The sequence below is a fragment of the Denticeps clupeoides genome, chromosome 6, assembly GCF_900700375.1.
Source record: "Denticeps clupeoides chromosome 6, fDenClu1.1, whole genome shotgun sequence".
Taxonomy (NCBI): Eukaryota; Metazoa; Chordata; class Actinopteri; order Clupeiformes; family Denticipitidae; genus Denticeps; species Denticeps clupeoides.
In genome coordinates, this window is record NC_041712.1 from 4,082,982 (window position 1) to 4,108,925 (window position 25,944).

The window sequence follows — 25,944 nt, forward strand, 5'->3', positions numbered from 1 at the left end:
GTTCTTTTGAGTGGGTACCCCTTTTGCTATAGAAACAGCCCTGATCAAGGTATGGATTGTGTCTGATTGTGATTTTTTTGGTATTGTGGTACTGTAAATTGCAAGGTGGTGCAACACTGCCAATAGCATCACATTTAGTCCACTAACATGCAGCTTCTTCCATTGCTCTGTTTGCAGTTCTGATGCTCACGTGCCATTGAAGGCATTTTGGGTCAGCATGGATCTACAACCAAAATTCAGCTATTCAGCATAAAAAACTATGATAAATAGACTGATAAAAAACAGAATGAACTTGAGTTACAGTCAGACTGATCTCTCCACATGCACACATGGCCACACATGTCCCAGTCACCAAACTGCTCAGTTTCCTGACCGTGAACTGCAGACCAGCAGTATTGAGTTTTGGGGATCCGGTGACCCAGCCTTCTAGTCTTTCCAGTTTGGATTTTGGCAAAGTTGCTCAAATGCTTTTGTTTACCCATTTTTCTCAGCTTACAACTGCATCCAAAGGCAAAATATTCATTTGTTGCCTAATATATCCAAAGCACTGCCAAGCACCTCTGTAATGAAATAATGGTGTTCATGCCATTACCTCAGTGGTAATAATGTTATGGCTGGTCTGTTGTTACATGTGCATGTGCACCTCTTGAGGTATTGTGGTAGGAATTAACATCGTGTAATTTAAAGCCTGGCTGTGCTACAGACTAAATTTATAAAATCAGCACATTAATTCTGCATGTATTGCATGTATTCATCCTTCATACACTTCTGCTTTACCGTCAGCACCCAACTATACTCACACACTTATGATATTTCAATTACGCACCAAGGCATGCTAGTGCCTTTTAAATGCATCCTTCAATATATCTTTTAATCCCGCTTCTGCTGACTCACTTCCAATCTGTTTATCTGGCAAGGAATTGGGAACACATTTCATTGACATAACACCACACCTCCCATTCTTTTCCTTTTTTCATCAGTTGTTTCCCCCCTCCTAAACGTGCACTGTGGACCCCCTGTCAGGTAGTCCGAGATCCAGGGGATCTCAGGCGTGAGTCCACCCTCATCTCTGAAAATTTGCCTCTCTATAGGAGACCTTTTTCAGGTGAGACTAAGCCTGGTGTCGTGAGACTTATCCCTCTCCTTACGTAACAGGACTGTACACTTTCTCTTGACCCTTTATGTGGAATATCAAAGCTGCTGAGTCCTTCAGTTAGTGGGGTGAGACGTGATGGCGTCCACAGTGGAAGGACCTTCAAGGACCTTCAGAAAAATGGATGGAAATGGTTGAAATATTTGCTTATAGGTTGTCACTCACCAAATATTTTGTGTCCCAGGTTGTAGTAAGTGAAATATGTTTTCCTAAACGTCTACATGCCATTACAGTTCCTGTCCCTGAAATACCAGCAGTAATGAAGAAATGATCACGTACACCGTGATCTTTGTGTCACTCGGCTGGAACACCTACAGGAGTTGTTTTTCCATACAGGCTTAGGCTAAAACTAAGACAACAACACGTACAGAGAAGCTCCTGATCAATACGCAAAGCAATGCTCTTCCATTACACATTAATCTAATCCGACCCCCTTTCATGAGCTTTTAAAAGGGGTTAGCAGGAGAAGGAGAGCAGAGCAAAGACGTCAAAAGGAGTTAAGGGCAGTTCCAATTGGAAATGATGATCCATGGAGAACTTTTCAGCGAGTAAACTTGTTAAAGGCTCTGAGTTCATGGATAATTGAAGAAGAGTTTGCAGGAGGTGGCGAGAACTTTCTTACACTTGTCTAGAAGGGTCCTCGGTAATATAATCTTGTGTTATGCAATCTGATGGTAAGCTGCTTGCGCAGGCTTTACCTTGTGGCCTGAGTTCTTTAACGCTGGAAACAAACAACACCGGATGAATATTGGAGAATATTGGCGGGAATTAAGCAGCGTTTGATTGAATATCTTACAATTTCATATACATCCTGCAATTTAGCAAATTAGTTCACATTTAGAAGCAGTACAATGAGTTTTGACAAAATAATATAATTTAACTGATATGAATTATCGGCAACCTTTCGTCAGTAATGTTGTGGATTGAAATGATTTGTGTGGAAATGAGGGTTTTGTGAGATGTTGAGTGTAATCAGAGCTGAGCAGGATATTGATGGGGGATAATCCACCTCCCTGACCCCTCCCTCCCTGACCCCTCACAGTCAGATATTCTGGATGCAGCACCACCCCACTACCTACATCACACCGACTCCACCGAGGCCCTCATCTCCGCGCCACACGGATCTGGACACGCTGCCAGGTAGGAATTATTCCTAGGCTAATGTGTGGAATAATGTCTTTTACATTATTCCATGTAACAATCCCTTTCACTGGTGCAGCAGTTAGTGATGTGGCCTCACACCTCCAAGGTTGTGAGATCGAATCCCAGCTCAGACCTTGTGCGTGTAAATTTTGGAAAATGGTTGTAGCCTAGTGCGTAACACACTCTCCTATGAACCAGAAGACCCAGGTTCAAATCCCACTTACTACCATTGTGTTCCTGAGCAAGACACTTAAGCCTGAGTGTCTCCAGGGGGGGACTGTCCCTGTAACTACTGATTGTTAGTCCTGTCGGTGTGGGTTTCCTCCAGGTACTCCGGTTTTCTCCTGCTAGGTGGATTGGCAACTCTGAATTGTCCATTTGTGTGTGTGTGGCACCCTGTCCTGGATAAAAAAGCTGAGCGATTATGGGATGGTAGTGTATTTATACTCAGTTCTGACTTTTTACATTACAGTGGCTAATTCCTGTGCATTACACACAAAACTAGCATTTGAAGGTTTAAAGGCCTGCTGTGTGAAAAGTTTTTATCTATATTATATTTGTAGGCTGTTTTACGCATTGAAACATATCTGTATTGCTCTTCTGTCTTCTTGAAGATGTTTCCCTGGTCCTCCGTGTTCTCGGCGGAGCCTCTGCTTCCCGGACAGCGCTCCCCGGAGGAGCTGGTGCAGAACACGCTGATGCTGGAGCTCAGCGCCCTGCTGAAGTACACGGAGCGTCAGCGTCTGGAGAGAGCGAGCGAGCTGCGCAGGCGCGCCTCCTGCGTGGACTACAGCTGGCTGGTCAACAGGCGGAGATCCTCCTTCGAACTCCCGCCCAGAGAAGTGCTGGAGCTGCAGGACCTCTGCTCCAAGATCCGCCCGTCCATGTGTGGCCCCGTCATCCTGAGGTGGGTCGCCTGAGCCTGGGCTGAGTGTGAGGGTTGGGCACAAAGTAGCGATGGCCAAACACTAAATAAATATATTGTGATGGAAGGATTTAATATATTTTATTTCAGTATATTTGAAATACATGTGTAAAACAGCCGTGTTGTATTACTGTCCTTTTGCAACAAGAATGGACTAGAAATAGGAACAGAAGTGATCAGAGCTTTTAGTCAAGGTTCTTATTAGTCCTCATTAGTTGAATCCGTTATCAGTAAGCACGGAAAGTTAGATGTGCAGGACTTCTGCCTTCCAGTTCTGGAATTTAAGGTCCCTGAGACACATCTCATAGTAGGAAGGTGTATCACACAGGTCTGAGAGTCCTAACGTAGATCTCTTCACAATGTCTCTGCTCAGAGTCAGGAGACTGGTGACGGAGTTCGAGCCAGAGCTCAGCGAGGTGTCACGCATCTTCCGCTCTGTGCTGTGCGAGTGCCTGGACGACGAGGACGCATCCCTGAGGACGCGGACCGGCCGCTGGAGCCTGCGGCGCAGCAAGAGCATGTCCCTCATAGGCCACCGCCCCAGGGTGCAAGCTCTCCCGCCCTGGTGCAGAGAGATGAAGGGTGTGGGTGGGCGAGGGCTGCACGTGGACGAAAGGAACTTGCGTGTTCAGTGGGAGGAGGAAGGGGCCATGAGGACGCAGAGAAGAGTGATGAGCATGCCCGAGATCAGTTCTGTGGAAGAGAAGGCAGACTACACCGATTCTACCCCATTCTGACGTGGCTGACAAGTGTCCCGCACCAGGCCTGAAAAAGAACTTCGGGAAGACCAACATGTCTTATAGAGCAGCAGCTCGCAGATGAAACTTATCCACAGAAGAGAAAGCATCAGGAGCCGCACATTTTTTTGTAAATGTAAAATGTAGATAACACTCCATCTATTATTTTTTCTTTTATGCCATGTATTAAAAACTAGGCCAGTGTGTTGCTTGTAAAATTCCTGGGGTTCACAAAGATTGCAGATGGGTAAGACAACGGCATTTTTATGCCGTTTTATTACTAGCATGAATATGAGTGTACAAGTCGATGACGTGACCAATGGTTTAGCCTACCTTGCTTCGAAAAGCTTGATAAATATATGGTGCATATTTTGCGCAAAAAAGTAAACACATTGAATTTTAATGTTACGATTATCTACAAATAAATAATAATAAAAAAACACAACGGATAAAAATCTAGTGAAGGAGCCGCAGGTTGCCAACCCCTGGTCTAGGATCTCAGAATATTTCACTTGATCTAACACGCAGACATAGAAACAGTGATCATGGTCAAACACCAATGTCCTGATGAAGGCAAGTCAAGAGATGATGGATTTGGTGGCACAATGACTATCATATATAACCAAACTGGATTCATTTTATTCCTTTTTTTCCATTTCATCCAGGCCTGACGGGCAATGGATCAATGCTACACACCACCACTGTAACAAAACACTTCAAGATCTCATTTAGATAGTTTTAATTGGAAAAAAAGATTACATCTAATTTAATGGCTAATGTTTATCTACTTTACAGTATATTTTGCGTAACTGTCAATAAAACAATGATTGGCATGTACAGTACTGTGTACACATATCAGTACAAACCACTGTTCAAGCAATTTTGTTAATGTAACAAAAACCCCATATCAAATATTGATTTAACTGGTTTATTGTGGACGGTCCTCGTCGCTGTGAAACAATGAGAATATGTCTAAAGTGAAAGAGATTCTTCTCCTCTTGTTCTCTGGGCAGCAATCCCAATATTGTTCTCCATCTGTATTTTCCCTAATCAAATTAAATAATCACTTTTTAATAATTATTATTTGCACGTTTCAGAGTCACTGTTGGGAAGATTTAAAATCTTTAATTGGTTTCACCACTTATAGTTATATATAACCCATCTCTGTGCTCCCTTGTAAGGTGTATCTCTGTCTAGTCTGCAATTCACAAATTATACGATGTTCCCTTGAGTGACATCAGAGAAATTATACAACTCACCAATGCCCTTTAAATACAATGACACAACAATATGTGTATGTTTACAGCTGTTTCCCTCAATTTCACTACTTCTGCTGAGAAATGCAGTATTCACTGACCATTAAAAAAAGAATTATTAAAAGACGCAAATAAAACAGTTCCAGTAAATTACTTTAATCATTAAAATAAAATAATATAAAAAAGTATCTATTTAAGATCAAAATATAGAGGCAGAACCGGACCATTTCGTGAGGTGAATTGGTTACACACTGTAGCACATAACCCCACCAGACACGATGCAGCGTGAGCAGAAATGCAGTTTGGCAGAGGAAAGCTAATTAGGCATATATGAGAAACACCTCAGACACCTTCTGGTCAGGGGTATCATCCCTCTTCATCTACCACAAAAGCAAGACCTGCGATTAAACTGGAAGTACGTACACAAATTGACGCAATGAACACATAGTCAGAAAATACCATCTATACATCTCCCAGTACAAGCAGGTCACAATACATGAAATGACTGTTCTGTAAAACCTTGGTGGTTGAAGATGTCCGTTTCTGTGGAAGATTAGGAGGTAAAAAGGGCAGTAATGCTTAGACGCTAAACAGTCCGAAACCGTGATGATGAAATTGGAAAAACACCGCCCTTCTAGTCCTTTGTCTTCCAGTCCTCCTTCCCTGACTTCAGGCTTCTCAGGCCATGAAGACAACAAAGACGATGAAGAAAATGATGAGAATGAGGAAGATTTTAATCAGCAGCCAGCGGTTCGAAGACACTGACTGGAAATACTTGAGAATCTCAGCATGAGCAGCATCCACATTGAGATGAGTGTCTTCAACGTTAGCGTCAATTCTGGAAAAGGAAAGGAAAAAAAAAAAAGTGAGAAAGGGAGAGCACCCCTCTATCCCACCCCACCCCCTCTATCTAATCCATTCACTTGCAATACATCATCAACAGTTTTTAACCTCCCTGTACTTATCCCCCTCTACTGTTGTTCAAGTTGATAGCGTGAGGACAAACTTCACCACCAGTCGAACGTTTGGACGCACCTACTCATTTAATAGTTATTATTTGTGTGTTTCAGAGTCACCGCTGGGAAGATGAAAAACTTTTATTTAGTTTCACCACCACTTTATATGAGTGGTGGTGTGTCTCTTGTGAATGAGCATCTTATGAAGCGGCTTTTGATGATAACAATAGTGAACAAAGAAGCAATGAAGAGGTGACAGATACAACAAATACTAAATATGTTTCTTGCACTGGATTCAAAATGGCTCCATTTTAGTCTCCATAATAGCCACAGAGTAAGTGCGTCCAAACGATTGACTGGTAGTGTAGGTTCATTTGATAGCGGTACTGGTCAGAATCAGAATCGTATTTACTGGCCAAGTGCAAGCACATACAAGGAATTTGATTCCGGTAGACGGTGTCTCTCAAGTACAATATAGGAAAAAAAAACAACAACAACAACAATGTGCAAGGATGTGGTGTTATTGTACAAGTTGTGGTCATTATGTTATTAAGTGAGTCAGGGTTTAAATTTGTGACTCCACCAAACATCCTGAAATATTTCTCAATGCTTCACTAAGTCCTCACCTCTGTACAGTTTCCTCCTGCTCCTTCACCATGTGAGCCAGCTGCTGAAATATGGAGCCCAGCTCCACAATGGTCGACTCAATGTTCTGCATTGTGTCAGCTCGGCTCTGAATATAAGAATCCTGAACCAGGAAACAGTTAAACTACCAGGATTAGAAATATTAACACAAAACTTATCGAAATAAAATCACAGCACTAGGTATATCCACATTCAGTGTCACATAAGGCAGCCTAAACGTCTGTAACCTATTCAGTTTATATCGCCCCCTTGTGGTCCCTGAAATCTCTCATTTAAGACTACAATAGACTAATATAAAAGAATTAAGCATTAAAAAAATACATTAATAAAAGAATGTAGCAAAAAAATAAATATATATTTTAAGTCAACACAGGCCAGTAGTAGTCGTCGTAGTTGTGGCAGTATAAGGGAATAAAAAATAAAAAAAACCTGGTCATTGACAAGCTGCATCTGCTGACTGGTACGGTTGTCCATGTCTATGGAGATGTCGCCTGATCTCTTAGATTCGTCCTGCATCAATAATGAATTACCTATTGGGGAAACAGGTACAATTTAATCACTGAGGTTTTTTTTAAAATGGGCCATAAAACTCCAACCTGCTTTGCAAGAGAAAGGGAATGCTAATATGTGACAACGTGTAAAAGACAGAAGTCAGCCCACAAATCTCAGGCTGGGTGCACAAAAAAAAACCATGAGAAATGTTAAAATAGTCACTAATGTTGGACCTCGGAATGACGTCGACCACACGTTTGTCAGCAGTGACACTGTTATTGGTTGATCGAATCACTGACAGTTTTTTCCCCACTCTAATACACATGGTGAAGTTACAAATCCTGTAGAAGTCCTGTTACTCAAACCAGACAAGGACCCTAATTGCATGTCTTCTGTAGTGTTGTTTTCATCAGCAAAATTTATGATGAAATATCTTCTTGACAGATCTTTTGACTTTTTTGACATAGCGAAGATTTTACAGCATTTACCAGACGCCCTTATCCAGAGCGAATTACAATCAGTAGTTACAGGGACAGTCCCTCCCTGGAGACACTCAGGGTTAAGTGTCTTGCTCAGGGACATAATGGTAGTAAGCAGTGTTTGAACCTGGGTCTTCTGGTTCATAGGCGAGTGTGTTACCCACTTACCCACTAGGCTACTACCACCTAGATGAGACGAGATGTAAATGCTGGTCATATGATGATAACTATAAAGAAAATCTCCCATTTGGTTAATTACATTTCATTAGATGCTTGCAAATGGCTGGGAGAAACTGATGAAGCGATCTTTGGATGCACTTTCTTTACAATGAAGAAAACTGAACGTGTGGTTGAAAAACATGGAACAAATCAGAGCGTCTTCCGTGTCTGGAATGGATGTAGAGTATTCTTGAGTCCATAAGGTAACAGTAATATAATTATAACCTTGTTTTTATTTATGAAATGGGTTTGATTGCTGTTTTTGTCTGTTCTACTAGGTACTTGTACTATACTGACTGGGTTAAATAGAATCGAATTACTAAAAAAAATAAAATGACTAAAGACTAAAATGCTCTGACTAAATTGACGGAAACCTGACTCGACTAAAATGAAATCAGGCTGCCAAAACCAACCGAGTTAAAACTTACTAAAGTTGTTGGCTTGCACAGGGGAGGCTGTGGATGGGGACTGGGAAAAGTGCTCCCTCCGACTGCGCTGCTGCTTCAGGTTCTACAATGGAAAATCAGCCAGATGAATTGTTGGTTATTTCCTGCAGAGAAACTGGTCGATGGTTATTGCATGTTCACAGCTTACCTCTGTTCTTACTTCCAAAACTGACTTGAAATCATTTGACATTGATGCCAACTTTGACTAGAGCAGACAAAGAAATACAATTAGCAAATGCTGATAAAACTGAATGAAAATGACAATATCACAAAGCACAAAACGACAACACACAAACAAATACAAACGCATCAGTCTAGGGACAGTCCCTCTTTGCAGGACTGACAAAGTAAGACCTAAACTCATACATGGTAGAGAATGTACATTTCTGATGACAGTCAGATCGCGTAACTTGCCACCATCTACTAGTAGAACAGTAACTCACTACAGACTGGTAAACACTCGTCTGGCTACTGGAGTAGCTGTGCCAGCCACAAATTGTAGGCTTCTTTTCACACATGCTGAACCTCAATGCATGTGATCAAATTAGATCTTAGCTAATTAAAAATACAACATGTGCGTCCTCAGGCAAAAAGATCATTGGGTTCATTTACATGAGTGTTTACATAGAATCCACATAATATTAAAGATACGCATAGGATATCTATATATCTGATGCCCCAATCTGTAGAAACACGAGGCTCGTGTCCTTCTGTGGTTGAAAGCGGGAAAGAGCCTGTCTGTCTACACGTAAATGACATAGCCTGTAAAAGGGCTTTCAAACAGGCTCTCTTGGGATTGTGGGCCGACGTAAGGAAGTGCAGGTTATACAACAGAGCGCAGAGCGACCGCTTCTTACCTGGAGAGAAACGACCACCGTGTTGGAATGTGTCTGCAGATGTCTGCCGTTCTGGGCGCTCCTGGAGCGAACCAACTCCTGAAGCTGCGCGATCTGCTTATTCAAGCTGCTTATATCCTGCAGCAGGAACAGCACGGTGTGCTCAGTGGCTTCAGCAATGAATACGTTCAAAAGAAATCGCTCACTTCTTGGCATGAACTACACTGTTCAGAACATGTTTCCCTCACCTGTTTCACAATGTAAGTCAGTTCCTCTATTTCTACGGCTTTGTCGTCAAACAGCGACTTACTTTTGGCAACTGTAAGAAAAGGGGAGATATACAGTCTATACAATATACGCCACATACAAAAACCCTCAAAAAAGGGAAATGACAACATGAAATGTCTTACGCATCGTCAGTTTTTCCAGCTTGGTAAATGTATTACTCAAGTCTCTTCCAATTCGCCTTAGATGAGATAAAAATAAGGTAAGTAAATATCGACATGATCACATGAAATGACAAGGTCAATATTTTTTAACAGTTACGATAACGGCATTACTTAAAAAACAAGGAAGATCGGAGGCAGAATTCATTTAACAAATTGAAAATCATAGATGAGTTAAAAAAATATATACAGTACATGCCTCAAGTTTGGACACACCTTCTCATTCAATGCATTTTCTTGATTTTCATGACCATTTAGATTGGTAGATTCTCACTGAAGGCATCAAAACTATGAATGAACACATGTGGAGTTATGTACTTAACAAAACGTGGAGACCTGACCTCCACAGTCACCAGACCTGAACCCAATCCAGATGGTTTGGGGTGAGCTGGACCACAGAATGAAGGCAAAGGGGCCAACAAGTGCTAAACACCTCTGAGAACTCCTTAAGTACATAACTCCACGTGTTCATTCATATAGTTTTGATGCCTTCAGTTAGAATCTACCAACGTAAATGGTCATGAAAATAAAGAAAACACATTGCAGAAGCTGTGTCCAAACTTTTGGCCTGTACTGTACATACACACACACGCACACACACACACACACACTAACTTTGCCATAAGAGTGAAGTCACTACGTTGTCTGACAGCACTGAGAGCAGGTTTACTGGCTTGGACCCCATTCTGGAGAGAGACAAATGGAAACCGTAAATTGTAGGATAAGGTCATCGGCCACGTTATAAGTGTCTTATCTCCTCGGGGCAGCGTGTCCAGCGGGTCTTCACCTGCATGCTCTGCAGAGACCTGCAGGCGGCCTGGAACTCGGAGGTGCGGTCCCGGCAGGACATGCTGCTGCTGTCCAGCTGCTGGGTCTGGGAAGGCCCGAGGTACACTCCTTCCTCGCTGCTCCTAGCACCGTGGCGGCGGCGGGGGTTCATGGATGCTCCGACTCATCACCTGTTCACAAGCGGACATTTTAATCAGCAGCTGAGAGGTTCCACGTCATACGGACACCGTGGGACTGTTTAAAAGGAGATTTGTAATTCGATGCGGTGAAGACGTGACGCAGGATCTGCTCCGACTTCTCATTGGTTCCAGCGCTAGCTTGCTAGGTAACTTCTCTTAAACGATTTCCCGCAGCTGAAGATGTAGATTTAAAGTGAATAAGTCGTCGAGAAGATGAACTACGCGGCGGCTTCTTCCGCCCGAAGATCTCCCCGATAAACCTCTTATTCTGTCCCTGTCAGCGTCGCGCCATTTTGAAGCGTTTGGATGAAGTCTCACACAAGAAGTACAGAACAAAACCTTCATGTTGCACAAGGATTTGTACTTAAATCGATAAGTCCTAATAACTAAAAAAAGCGCCACCAGTTAATTCTCTGCTCACCGGTTTATCCGCGTTCAGGTTGACGGTCCCTGCTTTTAATCCGGGTCCTTTCCCAAACAATGACGTCATTGCCACGTCTGCCTGTCCACGGAAGAAAGAAGAATCTTTAAGCGCTGGTCTGGGATCAGCGTTTTAGAACAGAAAAGAACAGAATGCATGTTACTGTCATGTACACTCAGATTAAAATCAGAAATGTATGCAGAAAATAATATAAGAAAAATACAACATGGTGTCGGAAATGGCAGAAATCCCTAAATTACACCGCTATATACATATGGAAAGAATAAATAAAGTTTTATATAACGAGTAGCGTTTTTTAAAGATAAAAATTGTCATTGTCACTTCTTCGACTGTACCTTAATTTAAGGTATAGTCGACTCAGTATATAGTTAATACAGAGAATAAGAAAGACTTAAATAACGAACAAATAAAATAGTAGTAAACATAATATATACATATTACACTGGGGGAAATGTAAGTGCAATAACTATATATGCAATAACCAAAAAATGCACCTGCACACACTATTCTGACTGGAACATGCATCTGCAATTTATAAAATACTTGCTGCACAATCCCCCTGTTCAATCATATCTCACCTTTTCTTGTAAGTTTATATTGCTTATAACTTCTGACTGCCTTTCTTGCATTAAAAATTAGGCTGAGTGACTTGTTTCTCTCACCATTCACGTTTCATTGTGAAAGTGAGCCACTAGGTGGCAGTAGTCTAGCGGGTAACACACTCGCCTATGAACCAGAAGACCCAGGTTCAAATCCCAATTACTAACATTGTGTCCCTGAACATTTACAGCATTTACAGAGATTTACTACCTGAGCAAGGCACTTAACCCTGAGTGTCTCCAGGGGGGATTGTCCCTGTAAATACTGATTGTAATGTAAATGTTGTGTTGGTACCCTGTAGTAGATGTGAATCCAGTCCAATCCAACTGGCCCCCCTGCATTTAAATCCCGTTTTAGGCCCTCAAACCGCAGGGCGGTGCTGGTGTATATATCTGGATGAGGTGTGTGATGTACTCCATTCAAAGCTTTCAAAATTTGGTGGAAAGTGAAAAGTGACAAAGCGTGAACAACTTGTTCCATGGTTTTCCAAGATAAAAAGGTTTCACTTTAAATAAAAGCCTAAGATGGTAAAAGAAATCGGCAGGCACAAGTTTGAGAAGTTACAAAGGAAAAAAAGATGTTCAATGTTCTTCTCTGTATCTTGGTGACTCCTGGTGAGACTGTAGAACAGGGCTGGGCAAACTGTGGCCCGCTGAACATTGGTACAGAATTGCCGAAAAAAGGTCACAATGATGACGCTTCTCATTTGATCTTGTACTGCAATGCCTGTCTCATTAGACGCAGATGGATCTGAAGATCTTCTCCCGAACATGACAGGTTTTTACACTGACTTCCACGGCAAATGAGCGGCAAGCTGATGTGTGTCGACTAGCGAGAAAGACGCAAAAATGGTGAGGAGGCGCAGAGTTGAAACGGACTCGAGCCTCCGGCGGCTATGTTGTGGTTGCACCATCTGGGGTTGGGACAACTTTGACCGTGATGTTAATAAATGTATAAACGACATATAAATTCAGATTTGACGTGATCTGTCTGTACGTCTGTGTAAGAGCATGTATTTATTTAGTGTACACAATAAAAAAGGCTTTCACCTGAAACTTGCACTCGTTTTTGGTAAGGCCACACAAAAATGTTGCGGTAGCGGTGAAAGAGAAAGCTTTTTAATGTAGGGGGTCACACACACACACACACACACACACACACATCATGCACTGATCTTTGCCTACATCTAGGTCAGGTATATTCTAGTTTTTTGCCTACGGCAAAGAAACTCTTTAAGCAGTGCAAGCAATGATACCAGTGTGGGGACACAGAAAGACAAGACAGTGGCTCAATAAGACAATTCAGTAGCCTTGTATCTCCCAGAGTGCAAAATGAGTTCATCATCATCTTCGCTTCTGTGGTGGCTGCCACAATTGGACAGGAAGTTGCATTGCGGAGTGTTTCTGACATCTGCTCGACAGACATGAAAAGGAGCGGGTTCAGTCAGAATGGTCCAAGCGTGCATCTTACCGTTAATCTTTTCAATCATTCTTTTTAACCTTACAGGTAAGACGTCATTATAGCGGTTCACACAGCTTCCAGTAAATGATTCTGTACAAAATCTTACAAATGTATCTTTTATTTTTTTCTATTCTAGGACTATTTATTTGCTTAAATTAAATTAAAGTGAAGTAATGTCTGTGATATTGTCTTTTGCTGCTCTTATCTTGTACTGTCCATTTCCTGCTGTGATAATGTCAATTTCCCACTTGTGCGACTAATAAAGGATCACCTTCTTCAAAGGTCTTTGCCTTAAAGTAATAATTTCGTTCAGTAAACCTGAGAATATTCATATAAACTTGAGAATATTCTTTTTTTTTTACAGATGCTGCAGTGATTTGGGCTAAAAAAGGTAGTTCTGTGCATCTGCCGTGTCCCCTGCAGTTTCAGAAAGGAACAGTTTCTGTAGAGTGGGAGAAAAATGGAGCTCAGCAACTTTGTGGATACTATGTTACAAGGAATCATAGTTCCTTCCATTCAAATTCTTCAGAAATATGTCGTATAGGAGTAAATTCGTCTGGACTGACACTGTCGTATGTGCAGTACGACGACTCTGGAAATTACACCTGCACACAGAGGAGAATTATACCACCACCAGTAGAGGAAGCTTTACACACGACCAGTCTGCACGTTGAAGGTTCTTTCAATTTCCTTTGGTTTTGAAGTGCAATCTTTTGTTATGGGATACCTCATAATGATTATGAACACATCATCCTTGACTGATGTGATAATCGCTAATGATCAATGCAAATTACTTTGCTTACGCTTGAATCTTTTTTTACAATTTCAGACTTTTCAATCTAATGTGCGGTTTTATCTGCTCTATACAAGGTCTGTCCTTGGAGCGGCTGAACAGCAGTGTTCCTCACTGCATGGAGCTGCGGTGCACACTGGAAGGAGTGGAATCAGAAGATGCAAATTTCACTTGGAGAAGAGAAGGTCAAGGATTGCCAGAGCAAGTGTGGATCAATCACACTGCTGGCACGAGAAGCTCCTTGTTCCTGTGTAAACCTGACTGGAGAGAAGGTGACACATTCACCTGCTCTGCTACGCTCACCAACCGAACTCAGTTCAGTCAGAACATCTCAGTCCCTGCTGCCATGTCAGGTACAGTGTCATCTATCTATTTCAATGAGCTAGAAGTGTGCAGAACGGGCTTTATAAATGCAGGTCTACCATTACATTATGTGTACATTTACAGAGCTCTGAACTCTTGGATTACTTCTCTAATGTGGCTTATATTAGCGGGCATTTTTCATTTCCTTTATTTACAGGCCTGATACCCAACATCATATACAGTAGTCACATATACAGCATGATACAAGTGTATTGTGCAGGCCTGCAACTTTATTACATTGAAAAAGAACGGCATGTTATAATTCTGCTACCAGAAATGCATGATTGTGGATGTGCCCTGTTGTGGTCATTAATTCATGAGGACACATCTGCAGTACAGCTGCGAAAAAAAAATCATAGAATCATATTTTTGATAGTTATGATAGTTAAAAATCATACAAACACTGTATTTCACAAGGATAGAGACTTTATGTATTCTAAGAAAACATTGACCTGTGACCTGGTTGTCTGTATTTCAGAGCCTCGTACCAACAGTAATTTGATGTTGTTCATCGCATCTGGAGGTGCAGGGACTGTGGTGATCATCACTGTTGCGATTCTGTGTGTCTGCAAATGTAAGTGCAGACAGTTTAATGGCTGACTATCTGCCATTTTACCTCATTGTCCCTGATATGTCCCTTACAATCTGAATTTGTTCTTTTTGTATAATAATATACAACCATTCCTACCTCATTGTCCCTGATATGTCCCTTACAATCTGAATTTGTTCTTTTTGTATAATAATATACAACCATTCCTCAGAATTCCTTTGAATTGGGGATACTTAATATTCCTTTTCAAATTAGAAGAAAGAAAGAAAATGAAGTGATTGTCATTGTGAGACTCTGCAGCACAGCACATGGTGACACGGTGAAATGTGCTCTGCTCTTAACCACCCCGTTGGTGAGCAGTGGGCAGCCATGACAGGGGAGCAGTGTGTGGGGACGCTACCTTGTCAAGGGGAACTCAGTGGCACTGAGTAATAGGCCTCTACTGTCCCCATGGTCATGCTTTTTAAGATAAAGGGGTTATTAAACCATTTACTTCCAAGATATTTAAGTTAATCTACTGCATATGAGCTTGATGGATACAAGACGATGCTGGTCATGTGACAATAACTACAGCGAAATATATCATATAATATTGTTGATGAATGGAAACAAGGCTAAATGTGGTTCACAAAATACATTTTTTACTAAAATGTCTCTTCATTTTTCATCAACGAAAACGAGATAAGACATGATTTCCTCTCATTTAATCATGTTAATATTATACATTATTTATCCATTTTATCTTCCATCCGGTCGCACAGATTACGTCACTTCCTCAATTTCTTTTGATTACAGAATGCTTGTGGTGGGTCAAAGATATATGGTAGTTGGTTGGCAGGTGACTGGGAGAAAAATATGACGGGACTGTAGAGTAACAGCTTGGCCACCTGGATAAGATTCCTTGTCTTTTGAAAAGTCCACTATACAAATAATAGCAAAAAAGATATTTTTTTTCTGTGTGTTTTGCAGGCAAGAAAAAAGCTCAGTCTTCAGGTCCTGTCTTCTACAACAAGGTGTACGAGAATTTCAGTTTCAGTACCCTGCAGAATGCAGAAGGCCAGGCCCTGGCAGCAGAAGATGGGCTTTATGAAATATGCTCTGTCAGCCCACCTCAGGCAAGCTACTTTTATAAGTAGGTGTCAGAAAGCACTTAATCCAGCCTTTAGATTGTGTGTTGTGCACGTACATGCAGGGTGCTCAGAGAAAGAATGCAGGAAAGTGTATTTTATAAATGTAACATTGCTGTAAATAATGTAACTACTGTGACATTAATGCGTAATTAATGCAGTTATTTTGTAATGTGCAGGCACAAACACCTTTGGCAAACCTTTGTGTGATTTGCGCAGCACAAAAAAGTTATTACAGGCTTGGCGCAGGACATGGACTCACAAGTGTTTGTGTGTATGCATTTCTGGGTAAAATACACAGGGGATTGTTGTGTGATTAACTGCAATGTAACTAGGAGGAATGGAAGAAAAAAAATTGCATTGACAGCTAATATCCCCCAGATATGAACTGACTTTAATAAATACAAAATCCTTGAGCGCCTTGCTTTACATCTGCCTTTTTTGACAAGCTGATGGGAAAAAAAATGGCAAAGAAAATGCAGAAAGCAAAGAACCATCAATTCTACTCAGTCCTAGACAGAAATGTACATTAAAAATAACTCTGCATGGTCCACTCTGACTATCCATCACCACTTAGTCCAAATAATTGCAGCTGCCTGAACCCACCCTGGGACATTGGATGCAGGGGGGACACATGCACACACACACACACACACACACACACACACACACATATGGCCTATTTAGAGCCACAACATTGGAGGTGCAAGGCCACGAGACTAACTGATGCACCAACATTCTGGTCATTTTATAGAAATTGAAATCTAGATTACATACCAGCGGCCCTGTCCAGCATTCTGCTTCTTTCATTCTAAAGGGACTATCAGGACAGCGCTGAAATGAAACAAAAGACATGCTTGGGGATGGACTATTAACACTGCATTTAAATAACCCCCACCTCAAAGGGGGGGCAAGCATACGGTGTCTAACCAGAGCTATGAACAAACAGCAGGTTGGGATTTTCACAGCACTGATCTAGGTGCACATCTGCAATGCACAACTAGAGGACATGCTGCATTGCAAACAGTGCAAATTGAGAGTAAGCTTCTAACCAGAGAGTAATGTTTCTAGCGCCACAGAAAATACATACTAACTAAGACTACACAAGTCTTTTTGGCAAGTCTTTTTGCCTAATCTCATAATTCTGCAAGTTACATGCAAGTACAATCTACACGATGGTGGGAGGTTTCATTTCTCAAGATGGACAGGAGGATGTGGTGGAGAATGTGTCACTGCTGATGAAAACAGGATTAGAGACACGCCAAAGAAACACACATGCTTTATTTGTTCCAAGGGAAATGACTTATGGTCATGGTCAATGAAAAAAGTTGACAAGGCATTAATGAAAAACTTGAGATTTCCATGGTTCGTACTTTTTATGTACAGTCTATCTGTTGACTTGCAGGCTATTTTTCACATCTTGCAGAAACAACTGGAGCTGAACATGTCCTGTGTATATTCTGTACGTCCTTTGAATATCATTGTTTCATTAAGACTTTTGCTATTGGCTGAAAGGCTGTCAAGAAATAATGGATGGCTTTGCATTGCAATATGAATAAAAATGTTGTTGAATAATGTATACATACGGAATATGTACATCATCGAAACTCAGTCCTTGTCAGGGTTGACTGCACCTGGGGACTCACCTGTGCCCAATCAGGGTGCTGTTACAAGGCACTATTCCTTTACTTTACTTTACTTTACTTTACTTTACTTGGCAGATGCTTTTATCCAAAGCGACTTACAAGAAGAAGACACCAGCAGTTCTCATTCGGTTTCCATAGATTGTGAGTCAAAAAACTAAGAGCCCTGATAAGACCTAAATGTCAAGAATAGAACATGCTAGGGAATTAGTGCTAGACCATATTTTATTTAATTTTTTTGTGAGTGTGTGTGTTAGTTTTAGATTCGTTTGAAATACTTTTTAAACAAGTGAGTTTTCAAATGTTTCTTAAAGGTGGTAGTAGTCTTGGCTAGTCCAATGGAGCAGGGCAAGTTGTTCCACCAGCCAGGGACAACAAAGGAGAACAGATTCGAACCCTGCAACTGTTGTGTTGAGTTTTCAGTTCTGGTAATCGCCACACGCCTGCGGGTTTGTTTTTGTTCTCCCCTTTATTTCCCCTGTTTTCAGCCCTCGTGCTGTTTTGAGTACGTCCCGTGCAGTGACAGTCCTCCAGTAACACCAGCAATCTACAGACCTGCAGCAACATGAAAAACTTTGAGCTAAACAACCAATTCACTTGGGTGATCAGGCCAAATATGCTTCAGAAATACGATCAGCAATAAGTTTTTTAATCATAATTTATTTTCTTTTTCATTCCTACCATTTATTCACTGGAATTGAAATTTTAAAAAAAATTTCTATCACAACAGGATGCTACTTGATCTGAGGCCGGGTTACTTTTTGAAGCAACAGGCACTGCTCAAAAGCTGAAAACTGAAAACAGCCACCAGACTGAATCAGTCAATAAGTCTCATTTATCAACACTTCTTTAATAACCCATGTTTTTTAATTATTCCCCCAATAAGGAATTACTGTGTAACAAAGTCAATGTAATGTGTTACTGTACTTGAGTGTATCTGTTCTTTACTAAAGTATTTGTATTTGTGGATGTCAGAGTTATATGTTGTCTCAACACTTATAAACTAGAGAAGAAAGACACGAAGCAGTTGAGTTATTTTTACTTGCAAGGCGAGCGATCAGAGACGCGCATTACATCATGGTCTCAGTCGCTTCCTCTCCTTTTAGTTATCCATTTACCATAGGTTCACACCATATAAGCTTATCAGAGGCGCACATTACATCATGGTCTCAGTCGCTTCCTCTCCTTTTAGTTATACATTTACCATAGGTTCACACCATATAAGCTTATAATTATCTTTCGCACGTAGGCTTGTTTCTTGGTAGGCGCTCCACAGTTGCCAAAGTCATGCTCGCTGTCTTCCTGCTTCTCAGCAGCTGCAGGCCTCCTCTTATGACGTCTCGGTCACTCTGTCCTGTAAAGTGTCCTGCAAAACATCCTTTGACCCGCAGTTTCTCCCATCCAAGAGATTAATATAGTTTGCGTAGTCCAAAGCTTAGTACAGTTTAATACATGTTAGATATATAAAAAGGGTAATTGCATGATAACTTATATACATTTTTCCAACAGTGGAGACTATTTACTCCACTACTGTGTTTCCTTTTTTACATAAAAAAATCTAACCTTTGACCTGTTAGATCAAAAGTAAAATGCAAAGCGGCATGCAGCATCAGAGAAACGCACACGTTCCACATCTCCTGCGATGCTTTAGAAGGATACAACCAGGGTTGCCACATCTTAAATGTTGAAGTATCATACCAGCAGCTTAAAGTTATTGTATTTGTGCACACACAATGTCCATTCTGACGAATATTATACACATATTATCATAGACTTATGACAATTACAGTGTACAATGCAACTTTTACCTGCAGAGTGTTTATGTTATGTTAAATAATAATCAACAAGTTAGTGGGGATTTAAGTGTGTGTGCAGGTGTGAATAAAGAAATGTGCAAGGAGCAGAAAAATTACAGTATGAGGTAACTGGAGGGGATGTGTAAAACAGTAAAGCAGTGGTTGCCAAACAAATAGCATAAAATTACAGTAAAATTAAGTGAAAATCATAAAAATACTTTAAATTACTGAACGCATGGCTGTATTGAAATAAAGTTGGAGTCGAGAAACCCATGCTGACCATGTGACTGTCATTTATTTAAATGCACCACGCAGCGTAACAGGCGTGTCAGGCTCGAGTTGAATCCTGTCGAGGTCAGGCTTAACGTTTTATGGCCAATTGCAGCTCTAATATAGACTCTCTATAGCCTGCAGAGTAAAATAATAAAAATGCTGTTTTTTTTTGCAAATAAACATTTGAAATGAATGATGTAAATGAATCCAAACAGTAAATTGTCCCTCTCTATTTGACCAGCTAAAATAAGCAGAGCTGAATAAAATTCATGCCAGTCCGCAATCCTCCATGACTAGCACGTTATTGCTGGCTATACATCAGTCTGGCAAGCAGGGATCCAGGAAAACTGATAGATGAAAGGATCAGCCAATAAGCATGCAGGACCAACCCACTGGCACTGATTGACAGACGAAGTCATTCAGCTGAAAAGTTGCATTAAGACAGAAAACGGCGATTGGGAAAAATGCCATTTTGAAATAAAAGCTGATTCTGAAAAAAAGACATTTTGGATTAAGTGAAGTGAAAGTGATTGTCACACGTGATACACAGCAGCACAGCACACAGTGCACACAGTGAAATTTGTCCTCTGCATTTAACCCATCACCCTTGGTGAGCAGTGGGCAGCCATGTGTGGGGACGGTGCTTTGCTCAGTGGCACCTCAGTGGCACCTTGGCAGATCGTGATTCGAACCAGCAACCTTCTGATTACGGGGCTGCTTCCTTAACCACTAGGCCTCCACTGCCCCACTAAAATTAAACAAAAGCCCTATATAATAATCTGAAATAGTATTTCACAATAATAAGTACATTTATATAGCAGAATACTATATTTTACAATAATGAGCTGCATATCAATATGTGTTCAGTTATTTGACAATTTCATTTTGATAATATATTACAGTATCTTATTTATTCATATGGTCTTTATTTCATTGGTCCATGTTATTTATTTAATTTTTGATATTTTGGAGTTCCATATTTAATGGTATTGACATTTCTGTGTATAAATTTCATTGCAAATATTAATGCCTAAAGGCATCGCTAGGAGAATTTCAGCTTTAAGTGGGAAGAAGCCAACTTCAGGTCACTGGTTGCTGAAAACGGCGAGAACGTTTGCAGCCCTGTCATACATGGAGGCGGTGAAGAGCTGGAATGGTAGCTTTCTGTCTGCGACTGATCTGAGTTTTCTTTATTGCTTTCTGGTGTCTCCATATTCGTTCTTCTGATCTTTGTGTTCTCAGGCAGCTGCAGCTCTATCCCAACGGCATGAATGGTTTCTCTGTCTGTCTATCTGGTGATGGTTAAAGGGCCAGAGACAGGAGTCCAGGTCAAGGGGAAAATATCCATCATTAATGCCAAGGAACAGGAAGGTCTAGTTAGAAGTAAGTTCAGCTGTCCCTCTGAGCGCCATAACTGCAGCATAACTCATCTACAAATACATTCCGGTCAGAACTGAGGTGGTTCCTTAAACAAGTCTAGTGTAATTGTGACACATGGCTGTATGTCACCTGACCTGCTGTATTTCAGTACTGGGATGCAGAGCTGACGTGGACGGTTTGTGTGTGGTTTTCTGTTGCAGACACCAGCAAAGTCAAATGGTTCCTGGTGGGAGATAAGTGGGGCTTTAGCTGTTTTGCCATTCATGAGGACATCATGGAGGAGGACAGCAGATTATTGAGAAATAACTCCCTCGTTCTTCTCTTTGAAGTAGGTCTCTCTGGATCACTCACCGCATTGACAATCCTGCTGTTATTTCGATCATTAAACTCCAAATGCATGCAGTGTACCGTTCTGCTGAAGCCGATTTGACTGTATTAACTGCTGTGTTGGGGTGTTGTAGATGATGGTGACCCTGGAATCGGAGAACATCATGAGGCAGAAGGTGCAGGTCCCTCAGTGCAGACTGGCTGCTGATTTCGGGGAGCTGTTGCAGGAGCCGCTGCTCTCTGACTGCTCTCTGTGGGTGGATGGGCAGGAGATCCAGGCCCACAAAGCCATCCTGGCAGGTAACATGCTCACATGTGGACAGATATAAAGTACTATAAAATGTAGGAAACACACGGTAAACACCAACAGGCACATTCGATGTCTCATTTGCAACCGACACGTTTCTGTGACCCTTGGTCCACTGCGCTGGTGCTGGTGCTCAGACGGGTCAGATGTTGGCTTCACAGTCGACAGACATCAACAAAAATGTATTATGCCTAAAATGCCTAACGCCGTTGTCTCTAGTTTTACGGTAATATTTTTCTCATGCTACTTTATAAAATTAAAATCACAATAAACAAGAGTGGATAGTGAGAGCCAAAAAGATCATCAGTGTGGCCCTACCCCACTGAAAGAGATTTTCCCGACCCGCTGCTGCAACAGAGCGAGAAATGAAGGACGACTCTCTCCCGCTACACAGGCCCTTTACACTGTTACACCCTGACTGGTGATCTGTCTGGGTGCGGCTGTTCTGTTGTGTTGTAAGTTGGATCTGTGCTCCAGGAGGACGATATTTTGTCACACTGTGTATGTTTGTCCTGCTACACTGTGTATCATGTTGTCCTGCTTGTTGTCTGCTGTCACTGTTAGTATAAATGTAACCTGGTTGTGTTGTGTCGTTGTCTTTTATGCCTTATTTTCATGTGTAATATGTTTTATGTTGATTTGTATTAAACTGCCATTTATGTTGAGTTGTGCGAATGCCACGGTCCAGACATTGTATTATATGTACATGGCTGGGTTGATGCTAAAGCCCTACTTACTTACAACTACCTAAAATATAGAACTATTTAAGAGTTATTTTAACACAGAATTATCACTTACATCAAGATCATGATTCTTTTATTAATCACATGCAAAGCTATATAAGTTCAACATGTAGTGAAATGCACTCTGACTGTAAATACAAATAGAAGCTAGCAAATAGCATTAAGAGAAATTAAGAAAAGCTTAAAACTAAAGTATTAAAAAACAGATACCGAAGTATATCACAATAAACAAGAGTGGATAGTGAGAGCCAAAAAGATCATCAGTGTGGCCCTACCCCACTAAAAGAGATTTTCCCGACCCGCTGCTGCAACAGAGCAAGAAATGAAGGACGACTCAATTTAATAAGCTGATTTCTTACCTCAGAGACGTCATAGAACAGACTTCAGGAAGTTGGGGTGCTCATATGGTCTGGCCATCAATGTCCCCTGACCTGAACCCCAACTGGTCTGGGACCAGTTGAAGCACCCCCACTTGACCTGGCAGAACTGCGTGTAGGTGGAACGCATTGCCTCAGAACAACATCATGAGGCTAGTGAGGAGCATGAGACGTCGCTGTCAAGCTGTCATTGTGGCAAATGGTTGTTATTTGGGGTTATCCCTGTTATTGTCTTAATTTTGTGGGTAATAAATATGGTGTTGGGAAAATGGTTTTCTTCTCATACATTATTAGTAATATCAAAGGGAACTTTTACAGAGCAAATAGGAAAAGCACTCGTGTAAATAACAATATCCCTAACTTATTTTGATTAGTTTCATTAATTTACCCTATGTGGTAGAATATGCATGTCTATATCCAAAACATTCTTTGTATTTCAGAGATCAAGCACCAAGCAATCATTGTGCTGCGTGTGAGAGGAAAACATTTCACTTATAATACAGAGTTTCTGGTGGTAGTGTTGCATGGAACTGGATGATGTCTCCCCAGGGCTGAGTAGATATCTATATCCACAGCAGTAGGATGCAATCTTTGTGACCCTACATCAGGAACACATCTCTTTTTAGAAATTTGGTAATGGACAATTTCAAATCAAAAGTCCATGAGTGAATAAAAAAAAAAACACTTTCAAATAAGCAATATTATTACGCTGATGCGTCTTTTGGCACTGGTTTGGTCATAAGCGCATGACACTTACTAAAACACATGTATTTGATAATGGAGACAAGGCAAACCAAGACCACAAGACCTCCTGTCACAGCAATCAATGGACCTGCAAATACATTACAATCTGGGTTTAATTACGGTAACACGTCCAATTATGCAAAATAGATTTTTACCTCACCTGTGTGAGCCATGTTTCTCTCCGGCTTTTGGGTGATCACTTGATTGGCACTCATCGTTGTGTGGTTCACCCTGCAGGAATACGTGACGTTCTCAGGAACCTTCTCTGACAGGTGGAGGCGTGTGTTGAGAGTGAAGGTGCCGTCTGGGTTTCTGATTTTCTCTCTGTGCAGGTTTGTTGTGTTCAAGACCTGTCCGTTCATGAGCAAAACCTGGAGCAGATCACCAGGGTAGAAGCCCACAGATGAGCAGAGGATCACACTGGCTCCATTTGGGTCCTCCACATGGTTTACATGTACCAGTGGTATGGCTGAAAATGAATACACACTCTGTTGTATACCGCTGTTTTTAGGAAACAAGAAGTAAATTCATTTATTTGGGTCGGGTTGATCTAAAAAGCAGAAATAAGTCAATGACTGTTTACCTGTTACCTGAAGCAAAGTGCTTGTGGCACCGACAAACACAGCCGGAGGTGGTATAATGCTTGAGACCTCACACGTATAATTACCAGCATCATAAACTTGCAGACGTTCCAGTAAAAATGAAATGTTTCCAGTTTGGACATCCCACTCCAAACGTATACCACGATGGCGGCAGGTATTACTTGTCTCGTGGGTTCCGTTATGCCTGAAGTAGCATTTCTGAGTCTCGTTTTTAAGTTCTACAGCCATCTCGCTGCCTTTAGAGGGGAATTTGGGACAGGGTAGCATTGCTGAGCCCCCATGAGGAACAGTGATCTCATTACCCTTCTGTGTGGAACACTCCACCTGGAATACTGAAGTAGATGCAAAATGCACTCATCATTCTTCACGACTTAAAACTACTGAGATCACATTGGTCATATTAGGAGCATAAGGAAGAGAGAAAAACGAAGGACGGTTTCTGCACTATGCCTGGGCGTGTGAGATGTCCTCCCTTTTTAGCATCAGTTTGTTGTGTGACTTTCAGTGGCACCGGGTATATATTCCAGTTGATGTGTTGTGAGTTGAAAAGGATTTGAGCAACTTTGACAAAATCTCAGTCCAATTGTGCAGATGATCGATGTACGCACAACCTCTCAATGTACCAGACTCACTGCTGGCTCGGTACCCTATACCACAATTTGTAGGCTTCAATTTGTAGGTCATTGTACTGATGTTTGTTTGTTTCTCACATGAATAAAGGCTAAGAGTCATTTTTACACTGCAGAATATTAATACCACGGCTTGATGACGTGACCTAATACTCATTTGTCATTTTTGTTCACTGTATTATTTAAGCATTTCAGCTCAAACCTATCTGAAGATTAATTAAAGTTAATCTGTATATGTTATAAATACCCTTAAACCTGGTTTAATGACTATTTTGATGAACTCCATGATGTGAATTAACAGAATAATATTTAAGACATTTGTATTTTTGCATATTTATTATTTAAAGCTAAGTGTCCAGTCCCAATATGTAAAACATTGTACATATACAGTACTGAGAGATGTACTCACCACCGCTTTGAACTTACCACAAAATAGGTCCCATAAAATAAGTAGCCACGCTTCACCATGTATCCAAAGCAAAAACGGGTACAGATAACCAATGTTTAAAACATTTTTCCGCATAGCAAGTTGCATTTTCACAATCACAATTGAATGTTCTATTCAGTCGTGTCTAGTTTTTCACTGCAGGATGTTGCTACTAGTTGCCCTGTGGTCTTTTGCTCACAAGTAACAGGAAGATGAACTATTTCAGTACAGTTGAGTTCAGTAGGGCAACATCAGCTGCTATGAGAGATGATGAGCATTGATAATTATTGAAAGACTTTATTTGGGTAAAAATGTCAGTTTGTTCACTGGACATTAACTGGACTAAAACAGTATGCAGTGGTGGCCTAGCGGTTAAGGAAGCAGCCCCGTAATCAGAAGGTTGCCGGTTCGAATCCCGATCCGCCAAGGTACCACTGAGGTGCCACTGAACAAAGCACTGTCCCCACACACTGCTCCCCGGGCGCTGGTCATGGCTGCCCACTGCTCACTCAGGGTGATGGGTTAAATGCAGAGGACAAATTTCACTGTGTGCACCGTGTGCTGTGCATCACATGTGACAATCACTTCACTTTAAACTTTAAAGTTTAAATGTGTTGAGTGATCATTTAGTAAATATGTGCCAAACACAGTCTGACTAC

General features: G+C 41.3%; 5 protein-coding genes across 7 annotated transcripts; 3 read left to right on the forward strand and 2 right to left on the reverse strand.

The window, feature by feature from the left end:
• The first annotated feature begins 989 nt into the window (after nucleotides 1-989).
• LOC114793042 (protein RD3) lies at nucleotides 990-5,038 on the forward strand. Of its 2 annotated transcripts, none has more exons than XM_028984642.1 (4): nucleotides 990-1,105; nucleotides 2,196-2,293; nucleotides 2,911-3,203; nucleotides 3,595-5,038. In XM_028984642.1, exons 3-4 carry the CDS (start codon nucleotides 2,911-2,913, stop codon nucleotides 3,956-3,958), a joined length of 657 nt encoding a protein of 218 aa, XP_028840475.1. In that variant the 5' UTR covers nucleotides 990-1,105; nucleotides 2,196-2,293; the 3' UTR covers nucleotides 3,959-5,038. The 2 variants fall into 2 exon arrangements, with proteins under 2 accessions (XP_028840475.1, XP_028840474.1); XM_028984641.1 differs by lacking the exon at nucleotides 990-1,105 and adding an exon at nucleotides 1,608-1,756.
• Nucleotides 5,039-5,349: 311 nt separating this feature from the next.
• On the reverse strand, nucleotides 5,350-11,242 carry stx5al (syntaxin 5A, like). Its single transcript, XM_028984640.1, has 11 exons — nucleotides 11,123-11,242; nucleotides 10,521-10,692; nucleotides 10,349-10,419; nucleotides 9,698-9,753; nucleotides 9,536-9,606; nucleotides 9,309-9,425; nucleotides 8,600-8,656; nucleotides 8,434-8,515; nucleotides 7,245-7,345; nucleotides 6,797-6,918; nucleotides 5,350-6,052 (listed from the first exon to the last, which is right to left on the reverse strand). The coding sequence occupies exons 2-11, from the start codon at nucleotides 10,671-10,673 to the stop codon at nucleotides 5,893-5,895; spliced, it is 990 nt and encodes a 329-aa protein (XP_028840473.1). The 5' UTR covers nucleotides 10,674-10,692; nucleotides 11,123-11,242; the 3' UTR covers nucleotides 5,350-5,892.
• A 1,728-nt stretch (nucleotides 11,243-12,970) lies between these two features.
• Nucleotides 12,971-21,126, forward strand: LOC114792825 (uncharacterized). Its single transcript, XM_028984287.1, has 6 exons — nucleotides 12,971-13,249; nucleotides 13,569-13,880; nucleotides 14,075-14,350; nucleotides 14,839-14,934; nucleotides 15,880-16,042; nucleotides 20,992-21,126. The coding sequence occupies exons 1-6, from the start codon at nucleotides 13,192-13,194 to the stop codon at nucleotides 21,053-21,055; spliced, it is 969 nt and encodes a 322-aa protein (XP_028840120.1). The 5' UTR covers nucleotides 12,971-13,191; the 3' UTR covers nucleotides 21,056-21,126.
• A 220-nt stretch (nucleotides 21,127-21,346) lies between these two features.
• Nucleotides 21,347-22,927, forward strand: LOC114792826 (speckle-type POZ protein-like). Of its 2 annotated transcripts, XM_028984289.1 has the most exons (3): nucleotides 21,347-21,457; nucleotides 21,591-21,756; nucleotides 22,871-22,927. In XM_028984289.1, the coding sequence occupies exons 1-3, from the start codon at nucleotides 21,404-21,406 to the stop codon at nucleotides 22,879-22,881; spliced, it is 231 nt and encodes a 76-aa protein (XP_028840122.1). In that variant the 5' UTR covers nucleotides 21,347-21,403; the 3' UTR covers nucleotides 22,882-22,927. The 2 variants fall into 2 exon arrangements, with proteins under 2 accessions (XP_028840122.1, XP_028840121.1); XM_028984288.1 differs by lacking the exon at nucleotides 22,871-22,927 and having other exon boundaries at nucleotides 21,591-22,822.
• A 90-nt stretch (nucleotides 22,928-23,017) lies between these two features.
• Nucleotides 23,018-25,460, reverse strand: LOC114792948 (major histocompatibility complex class I-related gene protein-like). Its single transcript, XM_028984495.1, has 4 exons — nucleotides 25,285-25,460; nucleotides 23,788-24,096; nucleotides 23,641-23,715; nucleotides 23,018-23,482 (listed from the first exon to the last, which is right to left on the reverse strand). Exons 1-4 carry the CDS (start codon nucleotides 25,391-25,393, stop codon nucleotides 23,376-23,378), a joined length of 600 nt encoding a protein of 199 aa, XP_028840328.1. The 5' UTR covers nucleotides 25,394-25,460; the 3' UTR covers nucleotides 23,018-23,375.
• Between the last annotated feature and the right edge of the window lie 484 nt (nucleotides 25,461-25,944).